We start from the raw sequence: 19,497 nt of genomic DNA, 5'->3' as shown, positions 1-19,497 counted from the left end.
GTGGCTGATGGAGCAAGCTGAGTGGCCGCCCTTAGGAGTCTTCTCTAAGGCCTTTTTCTTGCCCTTTTCAAAAAGGATTTCCGGGGCCTACTGTGCCTGGTACAACAGCATCAGGGAACACAGCCTTAAGCTAAAAACTACAGGACACTTTGAGTGGCACATGCTTTCTCAGACACATGGACTATAGCATTGCAGGCAGTTAGAGAAGGAGTCCCAAACTCTGGGAACTTGTGACTTTCTCACTGGTACAATTTAAACTCCAGGGAAGTGGCAAAGGCAGCAACTTGAGCTCCCTGAGTAACCTTGTATTATTAATCTTTGTTTCCTAGGCCTTGGGCAAACCTGGGCTTAATAAATATTTAAAAGTTGGGAAGAAGGTGAAGACCGGCATGCCACAGGAGCAGCGTCTCAAACACACAAAGGGTTAAAAGTCATTGCATTGACTTGCCTGCGTCTATTCTACCTAGCAGCTGATGATGCTCTGTGTTTTCCCCTGTTGTTATTGGAAGAGAACCCTGTGTCCTGCCCCTGTTGCTAAATTACTCAACACAGGCTGCAGTTTAGGTTCTCAAAAAGATCAACAGGGACCCGAATCAATCGAATCAATCGGAAAGCAAAGGACTTTACTGGGGGCTGATGGTGCTCCTGGTACCTCTAATCACTGTGTTCATGGTGAAGCTCAGTCATGCCCGTGAGTACCCAAGTCCTCTGAGAGGGGTGAGGAACAGCAGCTTTGCTTCCTAAAACTTGTGGTGAAAAATGAAACCAGGGGCAGAAACGAGGGTGCATTTCACTCAGGACTTGAAGGGGCAGTGGATGAGCTGGACAGTTGTCTGGCAAACGTTTTAGGGTTTTGAGGTCACCACCTCCTGAGGGGTTGGCAGCCCTTCTGGAAAGACCTTCCTGGTAGCTTCCTCCTCCCTTTCTGGGAGCGGCGTCCTTTCTTTTCTGCTCACATCCTTGCCCTTAACTTTGTTTCTCCTCTTCTCTAACTTAGCAAATCTCACGGGGTTGCAGTCGCCTTCCAGGGGCACTGGTCAGTGGACAGGACCCATTGTCCACAGGTATTGTGTTTCGTCCTCACCACAAGCCCTGCCTGTAACTAGAGATCCAAGACAGATAAAAACCGGGCTCTGGGCTTGTTTACAGGACATAAGAAACTTTAATCCACTAATCGAGTAGTAGGAAGAGGTTTTCATTGTTTAGGGGGCTCATGTCACTGGGAAGCAGAAGCCTTCTGTTGCCCCCAGCACAGGAGAGGCCCTTGGGGGACAGGAAGCACCAGCCTTCCTCTGCCCTAAGCAACCACTCTCCAGGCTGAGGGGGGTACTTCCGGGGGAGGGAGGCGGAAGGGGAGCCAGAACTCAGACGTGGTCCTACCCCAGCTAGTGACTGATGAACATGTCAGGAAGGAGCTCTTTCAAGTCATCTGTGTATGACTTCTACAAATACTGATTGATGGCCTACTGTGCGCTAGGCACACAGTAGGATATGACAGCGAATAAGATAGACAGTATCTGCTTCTGTGAAAATGTAACCCAGGAAATCTTATCATTTAAGTCAGAAATGGGAAACATTGGGGATAAGGGTAAGAGGCAGAAGATGGGAAGAGGAAGGGAGAAGGGAGTTAAAAGGTAATATTTCTAGAAATTAAGAAGTTGATACATTACCTATGTTCGCTCCTCAAGGAACTTTCCAATAACAGAGAACAATGTTCCTTAAACTTATTATCCAATGTTCTCGTGTGTCCTTTTGGTACTCTAAGAAAATATTCCCCATTTAAAGATAAGGGCCTGGTGCTGTGGTGCCTGCTTCCCAGCTACTTGGGAGGCTGAGGCAGAAGGACTCACAAGTTCAAGGACGACCTGGGCAACTTAGCCAAAGGGAGGAAAAAAGGTCTTGTTTTTTCTGTAGGCCTGGAGAGATGGACTAAACTTACGGAGTGAGCAGTCTGAATTGTAGGCAGGTCTTCTTTCAGTCCAGAGCTTTCCCAAAATGCTATGGTGCCCCTGGATGTGAATACGTGGCCCTCGGGTATTTGGTGGAAAGGGAATGAAACAAGTGAGTTATGAAGCGTGGGGAGGTCCCTTTGTGCTGCTTAGTCTCCTTTTGACTCCTTAGATTCCTTCCTTCCCTGTCCTGCTGTGTCCCCAAGGCCCATTGCTACAGACTGCATGGTCACCCAGGCTCTCTTACAGCTGATTTCGGGGTGGGGAGGGTCACCCAGTGCAAGATTCAGAGAGGAGAGATGAGAGAGTGGGAGGAAAGAGAGGGCGAGATACGTCTTTCTCACACCTCCCTTTCTGCACCGACTCTGGCTGTAGCCGGGACCCTCCCCAGCGCAGTTGGCCTGAATAGCCCTTCTTAAGGGTTCTCACTCCCACTGGGCTGAGGTAACTCTGTTACCTGTTCGGATTTCTTCAACTCCAGGGGTGATAATGGCTTCCCATTGCTGCTGACCTCTGGGTGCCCTGCATTCTTGTTTGTTCCCTAGCCTTGCCCCTACCTATGCAAGGTGTCCCTTCATTAAGGACCCTGGGTGGGATCTGTCTGGGGTGAAGGCCATTTCCTGCCAGGGCCCTGGCTGAACATTCCTGAGCCTTAAGTGTTATTAACAGGGAGAGACATGGGGTTACGAGAAGGGACCTGGTTCACCTGACATTTGTGTCTACTGCTGGCCCTGGAAAATGCTACTATACCATGATAGACAGGAAACAAAAGGAGAAGACACCACAGTGTGTGGGGTCACAACTCCAGGAAGGGTCAAAACAACTCCATTATCACTTCAGTGTTACTCTTAGCAACTCCACAGCCTTCGGGTGACCATTTCTTGCTTTATGTTTTTCTAGCTCCTGTTCCCAGTTCTATGATTTTTCTATTTCTAAACTCTCCCTTGTGAGGCTGTCCGTAAAGCAGCAAGAGAGAGCCTCACTTTTCTCTTATTCCCCTGGCCCTACCTAATGTCCAGTAGACACTTAATAAATGCTTCCAGAGTGAATTTATGTTAAAAAAATAAAAGTCCCTAAGAAATTTGAAGTTATCTGACTGAGCCGTAGAGAGGTTGGGCAGCAATAATGACTGCAAATTCAAACCAGTGGTTTGCTGTGTTTGCAGAATTGGTATTTTAGAAAGCTATTTCAGCCAGGCATGGTGGTGCATGCCTGTAATCCTAGTGGTTCGGGAGGCTGAGGCAGGAGGATCTCAAGTTCAAAGCCAGCCTCAGCAAAAGTGAGGCACTAAGCTACTCAGTGAGACCCTGTCTCTAAATAAAATACAAAACAGGGCTGGGGCTGGGGCTCAGTGGCTGAGTGCCCCTGAGTTCAATCCCCAGTACTTCCCTCCCACCAAAAAAGGTATTTCATGCTTTTAAAATTCATCTTGTTCTTCTTTTCAGCCTGTGTGAAACTGTGAACTGGTGGCGATGTGGGTGGACATAATCAGGCTGGGGACATGTACAAGATTTCTCTTGTGTAGCCATATGTGGTTTGTGTGTTTCATCTTGACATAACCAATGTCGGCCTCTTGATATTACTCAAAAATTTATGGATGTATTAATCTACTATGTCCATGCATTTCATGAATGATGGAGTCCTTCAGATACGAGGACTGATAATGGAGAAGCCCCCTAAGCTGCCAACTGGGCTAGAGTCAGAAGACAGGCTTGCAGATTATCTGCTTAGAAATGACCTTGAGTTCAAAGAGTTAACATGAGAAAATATGGGCATTTGCTATAGACTTTATTAGACTTCAGTCTGTTTCCATGGAGCTGTTGCCAAGGTACATGCAATAGAAATGTCTCCAAGACAATACTTCACTCCCCTAAGGCCCTCTTCTTGGTTGAAATTGAATCTATCTAAATCTGAGAAATTTGACTAATTCACAGATTTTTCCTTTTCACTGGTTGAAATATCTATTTATTCTCACTTGACCTCAATCCTCTTATTCCAGGCGATTGCCAAGAACTAGAGGAGGGAACCTAGATGAAAGGTCAAACATACAACTCTTTAAACACTTCTCTCTTATGAAGCCTAAAGTGAGACAGATTACAACGTGCATTCTTTCTGACACCTGAATTTATATTTATTAGGGAAAACTTTTCAAGAGCATACACAACAAATCACATTCTGTTACAACTTCAATGGATCACTTAAAAAGCATGAGGTTCATAAAATTGGGATTCTTTTGGGAAATAGGAGATGTATGGTCATCATCATAGCCAGAGGATACAGAAAAAACCACCAGAGCTCATTCATTTATTCCCCAAAGCTCTACGGGACCCCACAGTGCCCCCCCAATGTGCAAAGCACACACCTTCCTCAAGGACTTGGCTTACTGTGCTGTCTGGAAGGTTCCTCTTGCATGGCTCCCTCCTTCACTCTATGCACATATCTGCTCAGATATTACCTGCTCAGAGAGGCCTCTCCCGGTCTTCTATCTAAGCTATCAACCTTCCCCGAACTCTCTTGTCTGCTTTATTTTCTTTCGAGTTTTTATCACCACCTGACCTTATATTCTATATTTGTATATTTCCAATATCCTTTGTAGAAATTAGCTCAGAGGGCTGGGACTTTGATTTGTTCATTGCTGTGTCCTTAGCAGCCAGACCTGTATTTCCCAGAAATTCAGAAAATAATAAAATGATGTGCTGGTAACCTTCAAAAGAGTAGCCGCAGGCCAGGCATGGGGGAGCACGCCTGCAATCGCAGCTCCTGGGAGGCTGGAGCAGGAGGATCGTGAGTTCAAGGCCAGCCTGGGCAACTAAGTGAGACTCTGTCTCAAAATAAAAACACAGAAGAGCTGGGGGTATAATCCAGTAGTGATAGAGCACCGGAGGCCCTGGGTTTGCTCCCCAGTTCTAAAAAAATAAAGACCAAACCAACAACAGTAGCCTCCAAAGAGTAACTAAGAAGCCAAGCTGTCACATTTAGCACTTAGAACATCCCATTAAATTCCTGTCATTAGACAAGTTGTTAGGAGAGGGGACTGGCAGTTCCTGCTGCATGGAGAGCCATCCACATGGCTGCATTAACTCGAGAAGTGTCCAGAGGTTCTCTTAACTAAAAATATCGCCTTCCACTTCTCCCCCTCATTCCCGCGATGCCTGAAATTCCAGCATAGTTCCCAGGAATCATAATCATTTTGACCTTATTAAGGCATTGGTCTACTTGGGAGGGATAACAAATAAATTGAGTCAGGACCACCTACAGGAAAGCCTGGAGCCTGGGCCCCAGGGACTGGGAGATCAGAGACAGTGAGTCCTCCTTGACACCAGGAGGCGGGAGAGAGCAGTTGACGCTTCAGGGACAGAAGCCCGAAGGAGGCTGGGTTGGGGAAACACCCCTCCTCTGATGAGGGTTAGGCGGCCTAAGGTAGAGAGATCAGATGGTGATTTCCTGTTCCTTCATTTATGGACTCTGAGGATGATCTCGGGCAGTTTACTGAATCTCTCTGCACATATTTTCCATCTGTGGAATGGAGTCTTAACCTCAAAAGGTCATGGTAAAGGTTATGGTAAAGGTTATGGTAAAGGTTATGGTAAAGGTCATGGTAAAGAGTCAATACAACCCATGCTCATCGAGGACCTGGAATGCTACCTGACACGTGGTACTTGCTCAATAAATAAATCGAGTTCTGATGGTTATGATTAGGATGCGGCTGCCCTTGGTGACTCATTGAAGACCCCTGATCTGCCACCTCCTCCTGGGACATTTCCCTGTGGTCATAGGAGAGCAGGGTCTCTGCCCTCTGAGCCGTGGGAGCACTCCAAGGTACCTCTCTGTGCTGTGTGTTTTACCGCACTGCGTTTATTTATGTTACACGTGTAGTTCCCCAACAATACCACGAATTCCTGGAGGAAAGAGCTGGTATCTGATTTGTTTTCACACGCCTCACCTGGTAGATAGTCAATAAGTGTAAATTGCCCCTGGGGACAAATACCTGATAACACATAATCAGTTACCTTATAATCCAGTGATTTTTGCACAGATATTTGTAAAAATGGCCCAATTGGCTAATGTGCAAATTCAAGGGACATAATTTAGGAGTATAAATTGGAGTCGCACCTGCTGTGGGAGCTGTTTGGTTGTGTGGGTCCGGCTCTCTAGGAATGTCTATCAGAGGCTAATGGGACAGGGCAGCAAATGCCCTTTGAAAAGCGACTTGGCTGGCCTGGATGGAAGACCAAACTAAATCAGAGATGTTAGCCCATATGTAGGGTGATGCTAATAATATGCTCATGAAAAGGGAGCGATAAACCCAATTTCCTAAGTATCCCATCAAGAAGAGAGAATCAGAAGATTAGACCTAATTGTATGAAATTGCCATTTCTGTGGGGTCATATTAGTCTGTTCAAGTGATTCAACCTTAATAGTGATGTTAGAAATTTGAACATCCGGGCAACGTGTCCTAGTAGGATGTCAATTATCACAAGGCCTAAGATACAGGGAGTGAGAGGGTACCATGGACTTACCCCTATTTTTTTCTGCTCTGGGTTGATGACTTCACATCTGTCAACTGACATCACAGCACGGCAAACATTTTGGAATTCAACTAAGAGCAAGCGTGACTTGTACCTGTGGCGCCACCAGATGGTAACAGGGCCCATGACTGTGATATCCTAGAGCAGCGTCACACAGGTTGCATGAGAGAGATGGACAGGCAGCCAGGCAGATGGAATCCAGCCTTTAGGGGCTGAGCAGCCTTTGAAGTCAAGGCTGGCTGGTGGAGAACAACTGCTCCCAAACCAGGAATTGAACTGAGATTGGGGCTGAAAAAGGTTGGTGTGGTGAACTTACTTCTATCTGCCTCGTTTAATTCTATATCATGCAAACATTTATGAATTTATATTTTTATAAGAAACTAAGTGTGGGCTGGGGTTGTGGTTCAGCAGTAGAGCACTCGCCTAGCACATGTGAGGCCCTGGGTTCAATCCTCAGCACCACATAAAATTAAATAAGTAAAGGTATTGTGTCAACTAAAAAATTAAATAAATATACATAAAAAAAGAAGAAACTAAGTGCTATAGTTTGGATCCCGAATGTCCCCCCCAACACCCATTTGTTAAAGACTTGGTCTCCAGTGCTAGTGGAAGACAGAGGAACTTTTAAGAGCTTCGATCTAGTGGGAGGTCTTCATGTCATTGAGGACATCCCCCCAAAAGGGGATTGTGGGACCCCAGTCTTTTCCTCACTTTTTGTTCCTTGGCTGTTGATGTAAGCAGGTTTTCTTTAGGAACTCCTTCCACGATATAATGCCTCCTCCCAGGCCCAAAACAACAGCATAATATGCCATGGACTGAAACCTCCCAAACTGTGACCCAATTAAGCCTTTTTCTCTTTATAAGTTATCTCAGGTATTTTGTTATAGTAATGGAAAGCTGACTAACATAGTAAAATTATTTAAATTGTAAATATTGTATTGGGAGAAGAAGTTCGGAGACCTAGAATAAATCTTCCCATCATGAAAATAATGCCCCAAGTTGTTAGTACTTCTTTTTTGCTTATTGGCATCTTCCAGGAATGTAGACCCAGATATCATTATGGGAATTCCAGAGTCCAGGAGAAGTCCTACAATAGTCCAACTGAGCTTGGTAACACAGCTTTTAAAAATTTTTTTCTTCCTTCTTCCTTCTCCTTTCTCCATTCTTTCCCTGTAATCTGCTTTCCCTGAAGGTTTTTCTTATGAATAACTGTGGAAATGATTCCTTCCTCTTTCTTTCCCCTTCAATGTCTCAGCTTTAACCATAGCTTTCTTCCTGATCCCAGAACAGGCCAGGTTGCTCTTTCCTCAGGTCCTTTGATGGTCCCTCCTGCCTGGACTGCTGTTTCCAGATACCAGGCAGCTTTCCTCATTCCCTGAGGGCATGCTCAGAAGTCACCTTTTGAGGAGAACTTCCTGTCTCAAATTGTGTTGCCCATTCTCTCTCTCTCTCTCTCTCTCTATATATATATATATATAGAGAGAGAGAGAGAGAGAGAGATTTATATTTATATATATATTTATTTATATTTGAATCTGTCTATCTATCTTTCAGTTATATTGTCTGTCTTTCTTCTCTTCCACCCACCAGAGTGTAGACTCTAGGCAGGCTGACATTTTCTAGCTCTTGTGTTGCTCAGCGCTAGAAGAGTTGCCAGGCACTCCCTTGTCTGCTGAATATATAAATGGATGTTAAGAAAGGGTAGAGCTAATGCTCATGACTTGTTCTCTCTCTGGTCTCCAACTTGGAACAGTCGCGCCTCCAGAATAACCACAGACCCTTTCCAGATATGGAGAACAGAGCTGTTCAAAAGCAGTAGCAGGCCCCAGCATATCCACCCTTGGCAGATTCTAGATCAGATGTAAACTGGATTTTGACTGTTCCCTATGTGCCAGGCTTCTCTTGAATGAAAAGTATTTTGAAACTGTAAGTTCCAGGATAAATAGATTCCTATTAATTTTTGCATACTTCATTATTCCAAGGCAGAAAAATCAAGTGCTTCACCGACAATTTGATCCTCCAAGTGTTTACCAGCTTCCTACTTTGTGCCAAGCTCCCTGCGCTAGATCCTGCAGGAAATGCAAAGGAAAAGAGCTAAGTCCCAGTTCTTAAGCGCCTTGGGATAGAGAAGTAGGCATAAGATAAGCAAAGGTAAGCAGCATAGGGGCCGACTACGGTAACTGTTGGTTCTGTGATAGAACTCATGCTTCTGCTTCAATCTCTGGCTCTGGTTCTTTAAGAGCCAACATTTTTATGTGAGAGCCTAGAGGTTTCTACTGTATTCCCTCCCAACCCCAGCCCTATCCACCACAGGAGGAGAAAGGGGGAAGTAAGAGGTCAAACAGTATAAAGGGTCACTGGAGCTCTTATGCTGCCCAAGCCTTGGGGAAGACCAGCTTCCATCTTGCTCAGAACTGCTGCTGACCTGCAGGACTGAGGCCTTTGGGGAGGGAGATCAAGCAATTGGTCCACCAAATAGCTACCAACTGCCCATTTCAGCTCGAATAGCAGAGAGAGAGAGAGAGAGAGAGAGAGAGAGAGAGAGACTGCCTTTATAGAACTGACACAATCAGGCAGAAGGACCCGGGGAAGGAGCCTCCCCACTCTAGGTAAAGGTGCTCTTGCCTGTGGTTTGTTGGTGCTCAGACTTGATATGCACATTATAAATTCTTTCATAAACAGAGTGTTGGTCAGCTTTCCTTCACTATGACAAAAGCCTTAGGTAATCAATTTATAAAGATAAAAGGTTTATTGTGTCAAGTGTCCCAACATCTCCTTCAAGGACGTGCCCCCCAATGATCTAAGACCTCCCACTAGACCCCACCTCTTAAAAACATCCTGGGGACCAACCCTTTAATGCAGGGGTCTTTTAGGAACATGTTAGATCCAGACTATAGCAGGCAGTTGAGAGAAAACAAAATTAAAAACCAAATTGCTCACATAGAAATGAACCCAACCATTTTGGGAGCTGATTTTTTTTAAAGTCTGATTTTTTTTTTCTTAACAATGTGCTTATAAATGAAGAAAAAGGAATGAGCATTGTTAGGTGTCGTCAGCCTGGGGACTAGGAGGCTGACCTTGCAGCAGGTTCTCTGCATGAGGAAGACCCCATCAGAAGACCCGAGTGAGTTCCCAAAGCAGCTGGCAAGTTGGGGTTGAGCAATCTGGAAAGACTCTGGGGAAGTGGTGTCTAGTGCAGCCATCGGACACAGGCTGCGGGGAGCTGCTACCCCCCATCTGTGCCCCTCCCTCCAGGCACACTCCGTGCACCCAAAACCTAGAGTTCCCGTCTGGTCACTCAGGGCTGTGTGGCCTCCTCACTTGTCCATCGCCTGAAGGGTGGAGTGTGCTGCTTGGGAGGCCCTGCTGGACCTGAGGGGTGACCAGAAGGCTGCATTTGTGGACAGCCTGAGCAGGAGTTCAGGGGTATTTAAACATGTGCACAGGCCCTTGGCAGGCCCAGAAGTGGGAAGAAAGGAGGTGGGTCCCAGGTCAAGGGCCAGGGGCTGAAGGACACAGGTCAACTTTCTCTGTCTGTGTCGCTACATTCAGGTCTAGAACTTCACTAAGTCTGAGATTTTAAAATTTGGATTTGTCCGTCAGGGTCACACGGAGAGCTATCCCTAAATGTCAGAGTATAGGACGTCTTCAACAGTTTGCTGGATTTAGTCTTCTTACGTCTGTGGATCTCCATTCATCCTTTCCATTTAGCCATGTACTTGTCAGAGCTGGTTCCAAGAGTGTCTTTGGAGATGGGTTTTGATCCTGGGAAGGATTTATTTATTTTATCTTACTTTTTTTTTTTTTTTTTTTTGGTATCAGGGATGAACCCAAATGAATAGGAACCACTGAGCCATATTCCCAGCCCTTTAAAAGGTATATTTATTTAGCTGTAGTGAACACACAGTATCTTTATTTATTCTTATGTGGTGCTGAGGATTGAACCCAGTACCTCACACCTGCGAGGTAAGTGCTGTAAGTAGTAAAGCTACAGCCTCAGCCCCGCCCAGCCCTTTTTATTTTTTATTTTGAGACAGGGTCTTGCTGAGTTGCTGAGGGCCTCACTAAGTTGCTGAGGGTGGCTTTGAACTCTTGTTCCTCCTGCCTCAGCTTCCCTAGCCACTGGGATTACAGGGGTGTGCCACCGTGCCCGGCTCTGGGAAGGACTTAGATGGGGCAGAATGGCAGGAGGTAGCAAGAGGAAAGGCTGAGGTGGTGTTTCCTGACAACAGCAAGCAGAGCTACGTGCCCTCTGCCTGCCAGCTCTTTAGCATGGCACGGCACGGAGGGCCCAGGCCTTCTCAGCCTGGGCTCTGCGTACCTCCCAGGTGTCATCGTCCCAGTCCCCTCTGTGAGGCTGTGCACAGCTGTCTGAGGCTATCTGACTCCCAGAGCACAGCTCTCAGATTTCCTGGCACACGCATGGCTTCCCCTGCTCCCACTGTTTTCCCTCCTGTCCCCTCCCTGTCCCTTCGCCTGCTCACCTCCTACCTGTCCCAAGATATCCCTTAAGACGGTGACTTCTCTGGAAAGTCTCCCCTGAGGTTGCAGGCCAGCAGGTACCGTGCCACTTTGAAGCCACCTTGTCTGACTCCACTAGACCCTGAGCTGAGGTGAGTGGGAGTGACAGAGACCAAACCCTTGCTTCATTTCAGTTGACTTTTAGCCCTTAGTCATAATTGCAATCCTTATAGTGATATTTATCCAGAAGAAAAACTAGAAAAAAAAAATAAGAAAGTGGATAATGAGGGTGGTTTGGTATAAAACCAGGAAAAGCACATTGTTTTATTATTATTTTTTTTCCCTCAGAAGGCCTAAGTCCTTATGGAGGTTTTCACTCTGCCTGACCTGATGTGTGAGTGTGTGTGGGGGGGGGGGCACGCGCATGTGTGTGTATGTGGAGTGGGGGGGTCTTTGTCTATCCACCTGGGGCTTGGTTGGTAAAACGAGGGAATTGGGGTATCATGGTTTTCTGACCTTCTTGGAGCTCCCTCAAGCGCAGCCCTGGGAACCCCAATGAGTGGTTTAGGGCCTTCCCCCCCAAGGCTAGAGCAGCATGTTATACTTTGCTTACAAGTTTAGCTTACTTAGAAAACTTCACCCTAGGGGCTGGGGTGGTGGCTCAGTGGTAGAGCGCTCACCTAGAATGTGTGAGGCCCTGGGTTCGATCCTCAGCACCACATAAAAATAAGTAAAATAAAGATTAAAAAAAACAACAAAAAAAAAACCATTTCACCTTAAGATTCAGACATGAAAAGAAAAGTTCCCAAGTCGTGGCTAGAGCCCTAAAGGGCTTTCCAGGTTCTAATTCCCAGAGTTCTAGAATTCTGTAAGAGGAAATAGCATCTGGGGCCCATAAGTCACAGTGCCGCTGAGTGCGGAGCCCGGTGGGGAGTCATTGAAACCAGTGTGGCTTGGCGCCGTCTGGGACTCTCACTGTCTCCCTTCTTGCCTCCTGCCCAGGAACACACTCTCTGAGATACTTCCGCCTGGGCGTTTCGGATCCTGGCCACGGGGTTCCTGAATTTATCTCAGTTGGGTATGTGGACTCCCACCCCATCACCACATACGACAGTGTCACTCGGCAGAAGGAGCCGCGGGCCGCGTGGATGGCGGAGAACCTGGCGCCCGATCATTGGGAGAGGTACACTCAGCTGCTCAGGGGCTGGCAGCAGATGTTCAAGGTGGAGCTGAGGCGCCTGCAGAGGCACTACAATCACTCAGGTGTGACTGCGAGGGGATGAACGAGCTCCCTCATGGTCCCTTTCTAGCAGAGTCCCTGGGCTGAAGGTGGCCAATGTGAGCATTCGCTGACTTGCATTCTCCATGGCTTTTGGCAAATCTGCTTGATGGAGTTCAATGCCTACCATCTGTCTATGCACCTTCCAAATTGTCCTTCTCTTCCCCAGCAACCTTTTGTCATCTGACCCCCCCCATCCCCATCTCATTGCCTTGTCGCCTTCTGATGTGTGTCTCCCTTCTAAATTTGCCCACTGGGTCTCATTTCCTGGTGGCCAGGCTTAGCCATGTGCTTGCTTATGCATGACTGACTACATTAACTTTCCAGGGGACATTTCTGGCTCCTGCATCTCTTTCTCCTCCACTGCACTCATAATAGCCACAAAGTTTATCAATTAATCGCTCCCGAGACAGGCTAACTTTCCAGGGCAAGAGTTATCACATTGCTTGGGCATGCAGTAGGTATTCCCCAAATATCTGTTGATGGGTGGGCTTCTGTAACAGCAACCTCCTGAAGACCCAGCAGTGTCTTGCAGGCCTGTGGGGTCCCAAAAACTACAGCAGAGGATGCTTCCAGCCATGCCCCGGTCATGTCACCTGAGAGCCCCCTCTGCCCTGCGCCTGCCCTTTCATGCTTCTGTGTCCAGGGCTTCACACTTACCAGAGAATGATTGGCTGTGAATTGCTGGAGGATGGAAGCACCACGGGATTTCTCCAATATGCATATGACGGACAGGATTTCATCGTCTTCAATAAAGACACCCTGTCCTGGATGGCAGTAAATAATGTGGCCCACATCACCAAACGGGCATGGGAAGCCAATCAGCATGAGTTACAATATCAAAAGAATTGGCTGGAAGAAGAATGCATTGCCTGGCTAAAGAGATTCCTAGAGTACGGCAAAGATACCCTGCTAAGAACAGGTAACAAGAGAGAATTCCCAGCAAAATTGGTTTTATATATAACTTCTTCCTGTGTAGGTGACATTCACCCTGTGCTGAGATCCGTCACCAGAGCTGCACTGTTGAGATTTGGAACTCCCTCAGATAACTTTCCCTGGTTATTTTTTTAGCAGCAATTTGACAAAATTTAGCAGTTCCATTTGTCATGACAGACTGGAGTACCTCCAAGGACACCTTGACTTGGGGGATCCAGTGAGGCAAATCTTTCCATCTCCTGTCATGGATAAGTTGGAAGATACTTTCGGAGGTAGGATGATTTTTACAAATTGTTCAAGAGCTAAGGGCTCCGACAATCCCATTTTGAGTAAAAATATCTGGGTTTATGAAGAAGACAAACTGAAGGTCTTTGCTTCGCTGGCAGATGAATGCTGTAATTCCATCGGTTGGCTTCTAGTTAATACAGAATTTTTCATGTATGAGCTTATTCAAGGTAAATCGCATCAGAACGGTGCTGCAGGAAACTCCTAGACACAATGCACTCACTCCCACAGGAGTAATCTCCAGTGGACCAGCTTTCCTGGAGTCCCAAGGAGGAGTGTCTAGGTCACAGTTAGGAATCAGTGCTTCTGTCTAAAAGCACAGGTCTTGGAGGTGGACGAGGGGGGTTTGACTTTGACTCTCCCCTTCGTAAGCTGAGTGACAAACTTATTCAAAGTGGCTCAAAGAGGGAAGCTATCTGAAGGCAGGAATCAGGAGTCAGAACCGATGAATGGCCTTCTCCACGGAGGTGGGCCAGCCAGTGCACAGCTCATATCCCCATGGCTTCACCATTTCAGAAGTTCTAACCGGCCACTCTCTCTCAGCATTAGCTACTTAAATAAATAGACAGACAAAGCAAAGGAGCACTTCGAGGCCCCTGGTGCACTGGGCAGGGGCCGGGTCAGAACCAGCAAAGAGAAACTGACCAGTACCTGCAGTTTAGACAATGCTGGGGAGGGAATTTAATTTGGCACTTGCTGGAGGAGTGTGCAATCATCTTCCAAAATATGTTGTTGTTTAGCGGCTCATAATGTCAGAAAAGGGATGAGGCTAATCGATGCCAGACCAACAAAGCAATAATTTTGAGTAAAATAAAGAGCATAATTCTGTATACCTCACAGAAACGGGTGTGGAATAATGTATATGAAACACTTTGTAAGCTGTGGAGCTCTGTTCACATACTCAGTGTTGTTATTGTTGCCTGACTGAAGACTGTCTGACAGCTTAGGATGTGGTTGACATCTGTGGCCACCTTGGGGTTATACAGGATGCTTCATCACTAAGATGTTTTCTGCTGAGCCTAGGCAGTAGGAAGAGGGGCAATGTGGGACACTTCCTGACCTTGATCTGTGACCTTCTTAGCCTTTGTCTGCAAACACAGAGAACCTTCACTTGCCAGGCCTGCTACACTGTGGAAAAGGTGGGGGAAGCCTGAGTACAGTTGCTATGAATTGGGATGCTTCATCCTAACCCTGTTGATTCTGTCTGATACGAGGAGCTCCTTGGAGACGCAAGGGGGGCGCTGGGTGGCGTAGAAAGTTCAACCTCAAGGAACTGCTTCCCACTCCAAGCCTCCTCTCAGTCTACTATCGATGTCCTAATGAGGTCTCAACCCATATGGTCAGTGCCTAGGAAAGGATTTCAGATTAATTTCTTACAGGCACTGTCAATAAGAATTCCTCCTGATGGCATTTATATTTTATTTCTAATGTTTGAAAGCCTTTTTCTACATAATGTCACGCCTAAATGTCACGCCTCAGGAAAGACAAGGAAGGCGTTGTTGAGGTGAAGGCTCTCCCCTGTATCAGTGATGGCAGATAGTAAGTTGTGAATGAGGAGGTGAATTTTGGAGTTGAGCAGCAAATGGGTCCTCCAGTTGGTATGGGTGGTCTCTATATGGATCTACGACCCCATTTCAGCCAGAAATGTTAAGGACAGAACCATCTGGAAAATTAAAAAGTCGTTACAAGAAAGCAAAGTCACAAATGGACAATTCCTTGTTGTCACTGACGAAGCCCTTCTAAGATATGAATTTCTGTAGCCCTTTTGGGGACACAACTATGACATAATCTAATACATATGTTTATATCTGATAATAAGTCATCAAGGTGTCAACCTGAGCACACAGGCATTCTGGAGCCAGAATTGAGCTGAAATGCTGTGTCATTCATTGCCATCAAATATGGAATTGAGATCAAGGAATACTGAGTTCTAATCTCCAATCTCTCACAGAATTTTTTATCAGAAATAATCACCCATATTATGGCTCAGTTTTTCTTGATACATAAAGGTATTCCAAAGGTTAACTGTAAATAATCCCAACAATTTTCCAAATACTCAAAGCTGTGTAGACAGACTATGGCTTAAACTCCACCTTTTTCATTCCCTAGCACACCACCCTAGTAGAAGTATACAACAGATAACTTTGTTATTGATGAACCTGGGTTCTGGGTCATTCTTGGTTTTAGATGTTTCCTGCAATGAAGAAAATTATTTGGAAAACCCAGTTGCCAAGTTTTAATGTTGTTTGCTCAGTATCCAAGACATGTCTATTAAACTGTAGTTCTTCCTCCTAGAGCCCCCACTGGTCAGAATAAGTCGCAAAGAATTTTTTCCGGGGATTACAACACTCTTCTGCAGAGCTCATGGATTTTACCCTCCAGAAATTTCCATGATATGGAAGAAAAATGGGGAAGAACTTGTCCAAGAAGTGGATTATGGAGACATCCTTCCCAGCGGGATGGAACCTATCAGATGTGGGTGTCAGTTGAACTGGATCCACAGAGCAGGGACATTTACTCCTGCCACGTGGAGCATTGTGGCCTCCACGTGGTTCTTCAGGGCCATCAGGGTAAGGATTACGTGGTGGCTACCTGGAGAGTGAGAATGAGAAAGAAGATGAGCAGGAAGCTATGCCAGCCGTCAAGGAGGGGAGGGTGGATCACTGCCCAACTCAGTGTGCTTTAGAATGGGTCTTTCAAGTCAGTGGTTCTCACACTGTTTGGTCCCAAAGCTCTTTTTTACTCTTACAAATCATTGCAGACCCCAGAGCTTTATTTATGTGGACCATACCTATTGCTATTTACTACTACAAATTAAAACTTTTTTTTTAAATGAAACACCAGAAAACACACACACATAGTCTATTAACCATTATATTGATGAGAAATGACTGTAAGAAAAGTAGTGTTGGGCAGGGCATAGTGGTGCACGCCTGTAGTCCCAGCAACCTGAGAGGCTGAGCAGGAGGATCACAGGTTCAAAGCCAGCCTCGGCAACTTAGTGGGACTGTCTTGAGATGAAAAACAGAAAGGGTTGGGGATATAGCTCCGTGGTAGAGTGCTCCTGTACTGTACTGTACAATCCCCAGTACCATAAAAAAAAGAAGAAGAAGAAGAAAAATAGTGTTGGATTTCCTGATGATTACAGGGAAAATAGTCCCTGAAGTTAACAGGAGGGAAAGGACACTTGTGGATTTTCTTCATCTGTTTGCTTCCAGAATCGGAATCCATCCTTCTGGTTATGAAAGCTGTCTTTGGGGCCATTGCCCTCACCATTGTCCTCACTGGAGTTGGATTTCTGGCCTGGAGAAGAAGGCCCCGAGGTGAGAGGTGTAGGGAAGAATTCTAGGGAGCTGGAGATAGCCTCTTGCCTTTAGCTCCTGAGGATTTTGTTTTCTGTATCTGCCACTCTGAGCTCCGTGTAGAAATGGGTCCACCCTAGTTTTGGGGATTGTAGAGGACCTGGGGCAACTCTCCACTACAAAGGGAATGCTCACTATAAATAACGCTTGCAAGGGGAGTGGTCTGTTTTTCTAAGTCAATGATCTGGTGATCTTGATCTGCCTTTTGCCAGGCCATATCCTTGTGAGTAATTACCATGGACTTCTGTGGGAACATTGCACTTTGTTTCAAAACTACAGTCATTTGTAGTTTTGACTTTGACAGTGATTTCTCTTTCCCAATCATATGAAAATCCTTTTCCTTCTAAATTCGTTTTTCAAAACATGAAATGTGTAAGAGTGGATACCTTTGGAAAATGGGATGTGGGATAAAGAAAGGGGGAAGAAGGAAAAGGCGATATGTAGGACCTTGACATTGTGGAAAAAATACACTCATTCCTTGAATATGCATGAAGTTCCTGCTGTGTTCAAGGAACTGAACTGGCAGCTGGGAGAGACAATGAAAAAAGACAGATCCCTGCTGTCATCCAGCCTCCACCAAAACTCACAAGAAGGGCACCTCCATACGTCACAAAATGGCCTTTCTTGTTCATCTTCTTCTATGAGAGTGATTATCATGTCTCGTAAGGTCATTTGCTGCCTCGGGTTTTACTAGTTGCTACAGTGGACCACAGCCAATCTTGATCAAACCTCGATCATGACTTAGAACCCAGGTGGGTCAAGAGCTTGGCTTTGCTTCATAGCCTCAAACTTGAACCCGATTGAGGTGTTGCTGTATAAAAGTATGTTAGTAGATCTAGTGCAACCAACCCCTTTACTAGAAAATCAACTCAGAATTAGTGGGTCATTACTATTTCCTTTATAAATAAAGTACAGCACGAATCTCAATAAATGATAGTTGCTGAAGAAAAAACGTTTTTTATTAACAATTACATACCTCTATCAGGAATGATGCAGACTGAGTTCCTGTCTTTTATCTTGTGGACTTTATGAATTTGAGTTAAAATTTATGAAGTACTAAGAGAATCTTAACTAAGCAGGCTATATAAACTGTCTATGCCTGCTTCTCAGGTTTTGCTCAACATTGTATACTTTATTTTTGAGTGTGAGGAAATATATGTGTATCTGAACAAAAACTTCTTTTCCTTTCAGAGCAAAATGGAGTCATTTACCCTTCCACACGCATCCATGAATGCAGTTCTCCCTCCTAGGAATCACACAGTCTCTTCTGTTTTTCCTGCTCTCAAGTCCAGTGATTGAGGATCATGACCACAGCTACAGCATGCCTTGGCATTATAGGATTGAGTAATTATGGCAGAAAGATGGGAACCACTACATTTTCTTTGCTCTTTGGCTCCACAAGGACTGTCAGCATTCAGTCTCTTTTGATGGACTCCTTTATCACATGTGGCTTTAAGTACAGCTTCTCTCACGACATGGCACTTTCCTACATCCCATTTCTCAGTGATGATTCTCCAACATTGGAGAATCTTAGAGCTGGAAGGAACCTTTTCATCCAGGACAGGAAATGTCTTTAACAATGCTTTAGACTCCAGCATCTGTTCTCCACTTAAACACCATGTGATGGGCACCTCAATATATCACAAAATTCCCATTCTTGTCCCTCTTCTTTTGTGAGAATTTTCACTGTGCGAGAACATTGAATATTATGGGCACCTTGATTGTGACCTTACCATAGGTAATACAACCTCATGAGTGGCCAGAAGTTTTTACAAGAGCCTGTGAATGGCCTGATCATTTTACACATAGCCTAGCCTGAGAGAAAGCAAAAGTCCCCTGTTCTTCATGGCTTCTCTGCCTGGTAGTTTGGAATCTTAAAAATATGGCCTGGGGGGCTGGGGATGTGTCTCAAGTGGTAGTGCGCTACTCTGGCATGCGGGCGGCCCGGGTTCGATCCTCAGCACCACATACCAACAAAGATGTTGTGTCCGCCGATAACTAAAAAATAAATATTAAAAAAAAAAATTCTCTCTCTCTCTCTCTCTCTTAAAAAAGTTTAAAAATGTTTAAACATGGTTGGTTTTATATATATATATATATATATATATATATATATATATATATATATAGCCTGGTTGAATCTGTGGAGGTGGCTTCACCTTTCCTGTCTTTTGGAAATTAAAACCAATACTTATCAAATATATTGTCACCTCCAGTGGAACTATGGAGATCTAGACCTAACTGTAATGTTTAAATGTAAAATGAAAGTATGTGTATGCCTCAGAAGAAGGTTCAAAACTTTCTTTTATCCTTTTTTTTTTTTCATGCTGAGGATCAAACTCAGGACCTTGCACATGCTAGGCATGCACTATTGAGCCTATACCCTTATCTCCAGATAAGGGTATAGGCTCAATACTGATTTATTATAACTGGGCTTGACTCACCTTCATACATATGTGCTGGGAATAAAGGGAAGTCCCTTGTGAGAATTAATCATTGATTCTCCTTACTCTTCCCAACTCCCAAAGTCCTCACCTTATTTACCTCCTGTCCTGCTGTGTGAGGCCACTTGCTCAGGAATTGCCAGTCACATACTTGTCTGTCCTACTTCTCTGACCCTGTTCAACTGCATGTGTCAGACCTGATACTTATTATCATGGCCCCAACTTTGACACGTGGCTTTGAACATGCACCTT

The 19,497-nt window shown here is 45.3% G+C and overlaps 1 protein-coding gene across 1 annotated transcript; it reads left to right on the top strand.

The window, feature by feature from the left end:
* The first annotated feature begins 553 nt into the window (after positions 1-553).
* On the top strand, positions 554-18,868 carry LOC143412223 (major histocompatibility complex class I-related protein 1). Its single transcript, XM_076873060.2, is given in 7 exon segments — positions 554-691; positions 11,942-12,202; positions 12,865-13,140; positions 15,735-15,893; positions 15,896-16,009; positions 16,658-16,762; positions 17,993-18,868. Coding segments are annotated over 7 exon segments (1,029 nt in total). The 5' UTR covers positions 554-636; the 3' UTR covers positions 18,052-18,868.
* Positions 18,869-19,497: the final 629 nt, after the last annotated feature.

This window comes from Callospermophilus lateralis, chromosome 13, assembly GCF_048772815.1.
Source record: "Callospermophilus lateralis isolate mCalLat2 chromosome 13, mCalLat2.hap1, whole genome shotgun sequence".
NCBI classification, from domain to species: Eukaryota; Metazoa; Chordata; class Mammalia; order Rodentia; family Sciuridae; genus Callospermophilus; species Callospermophilus lateralis.
The sequence above is the reverse complement of the archived record's forward strand: the minus strand, read 5'-3'. Positions and strand labels throughout refer to the sequence as shown.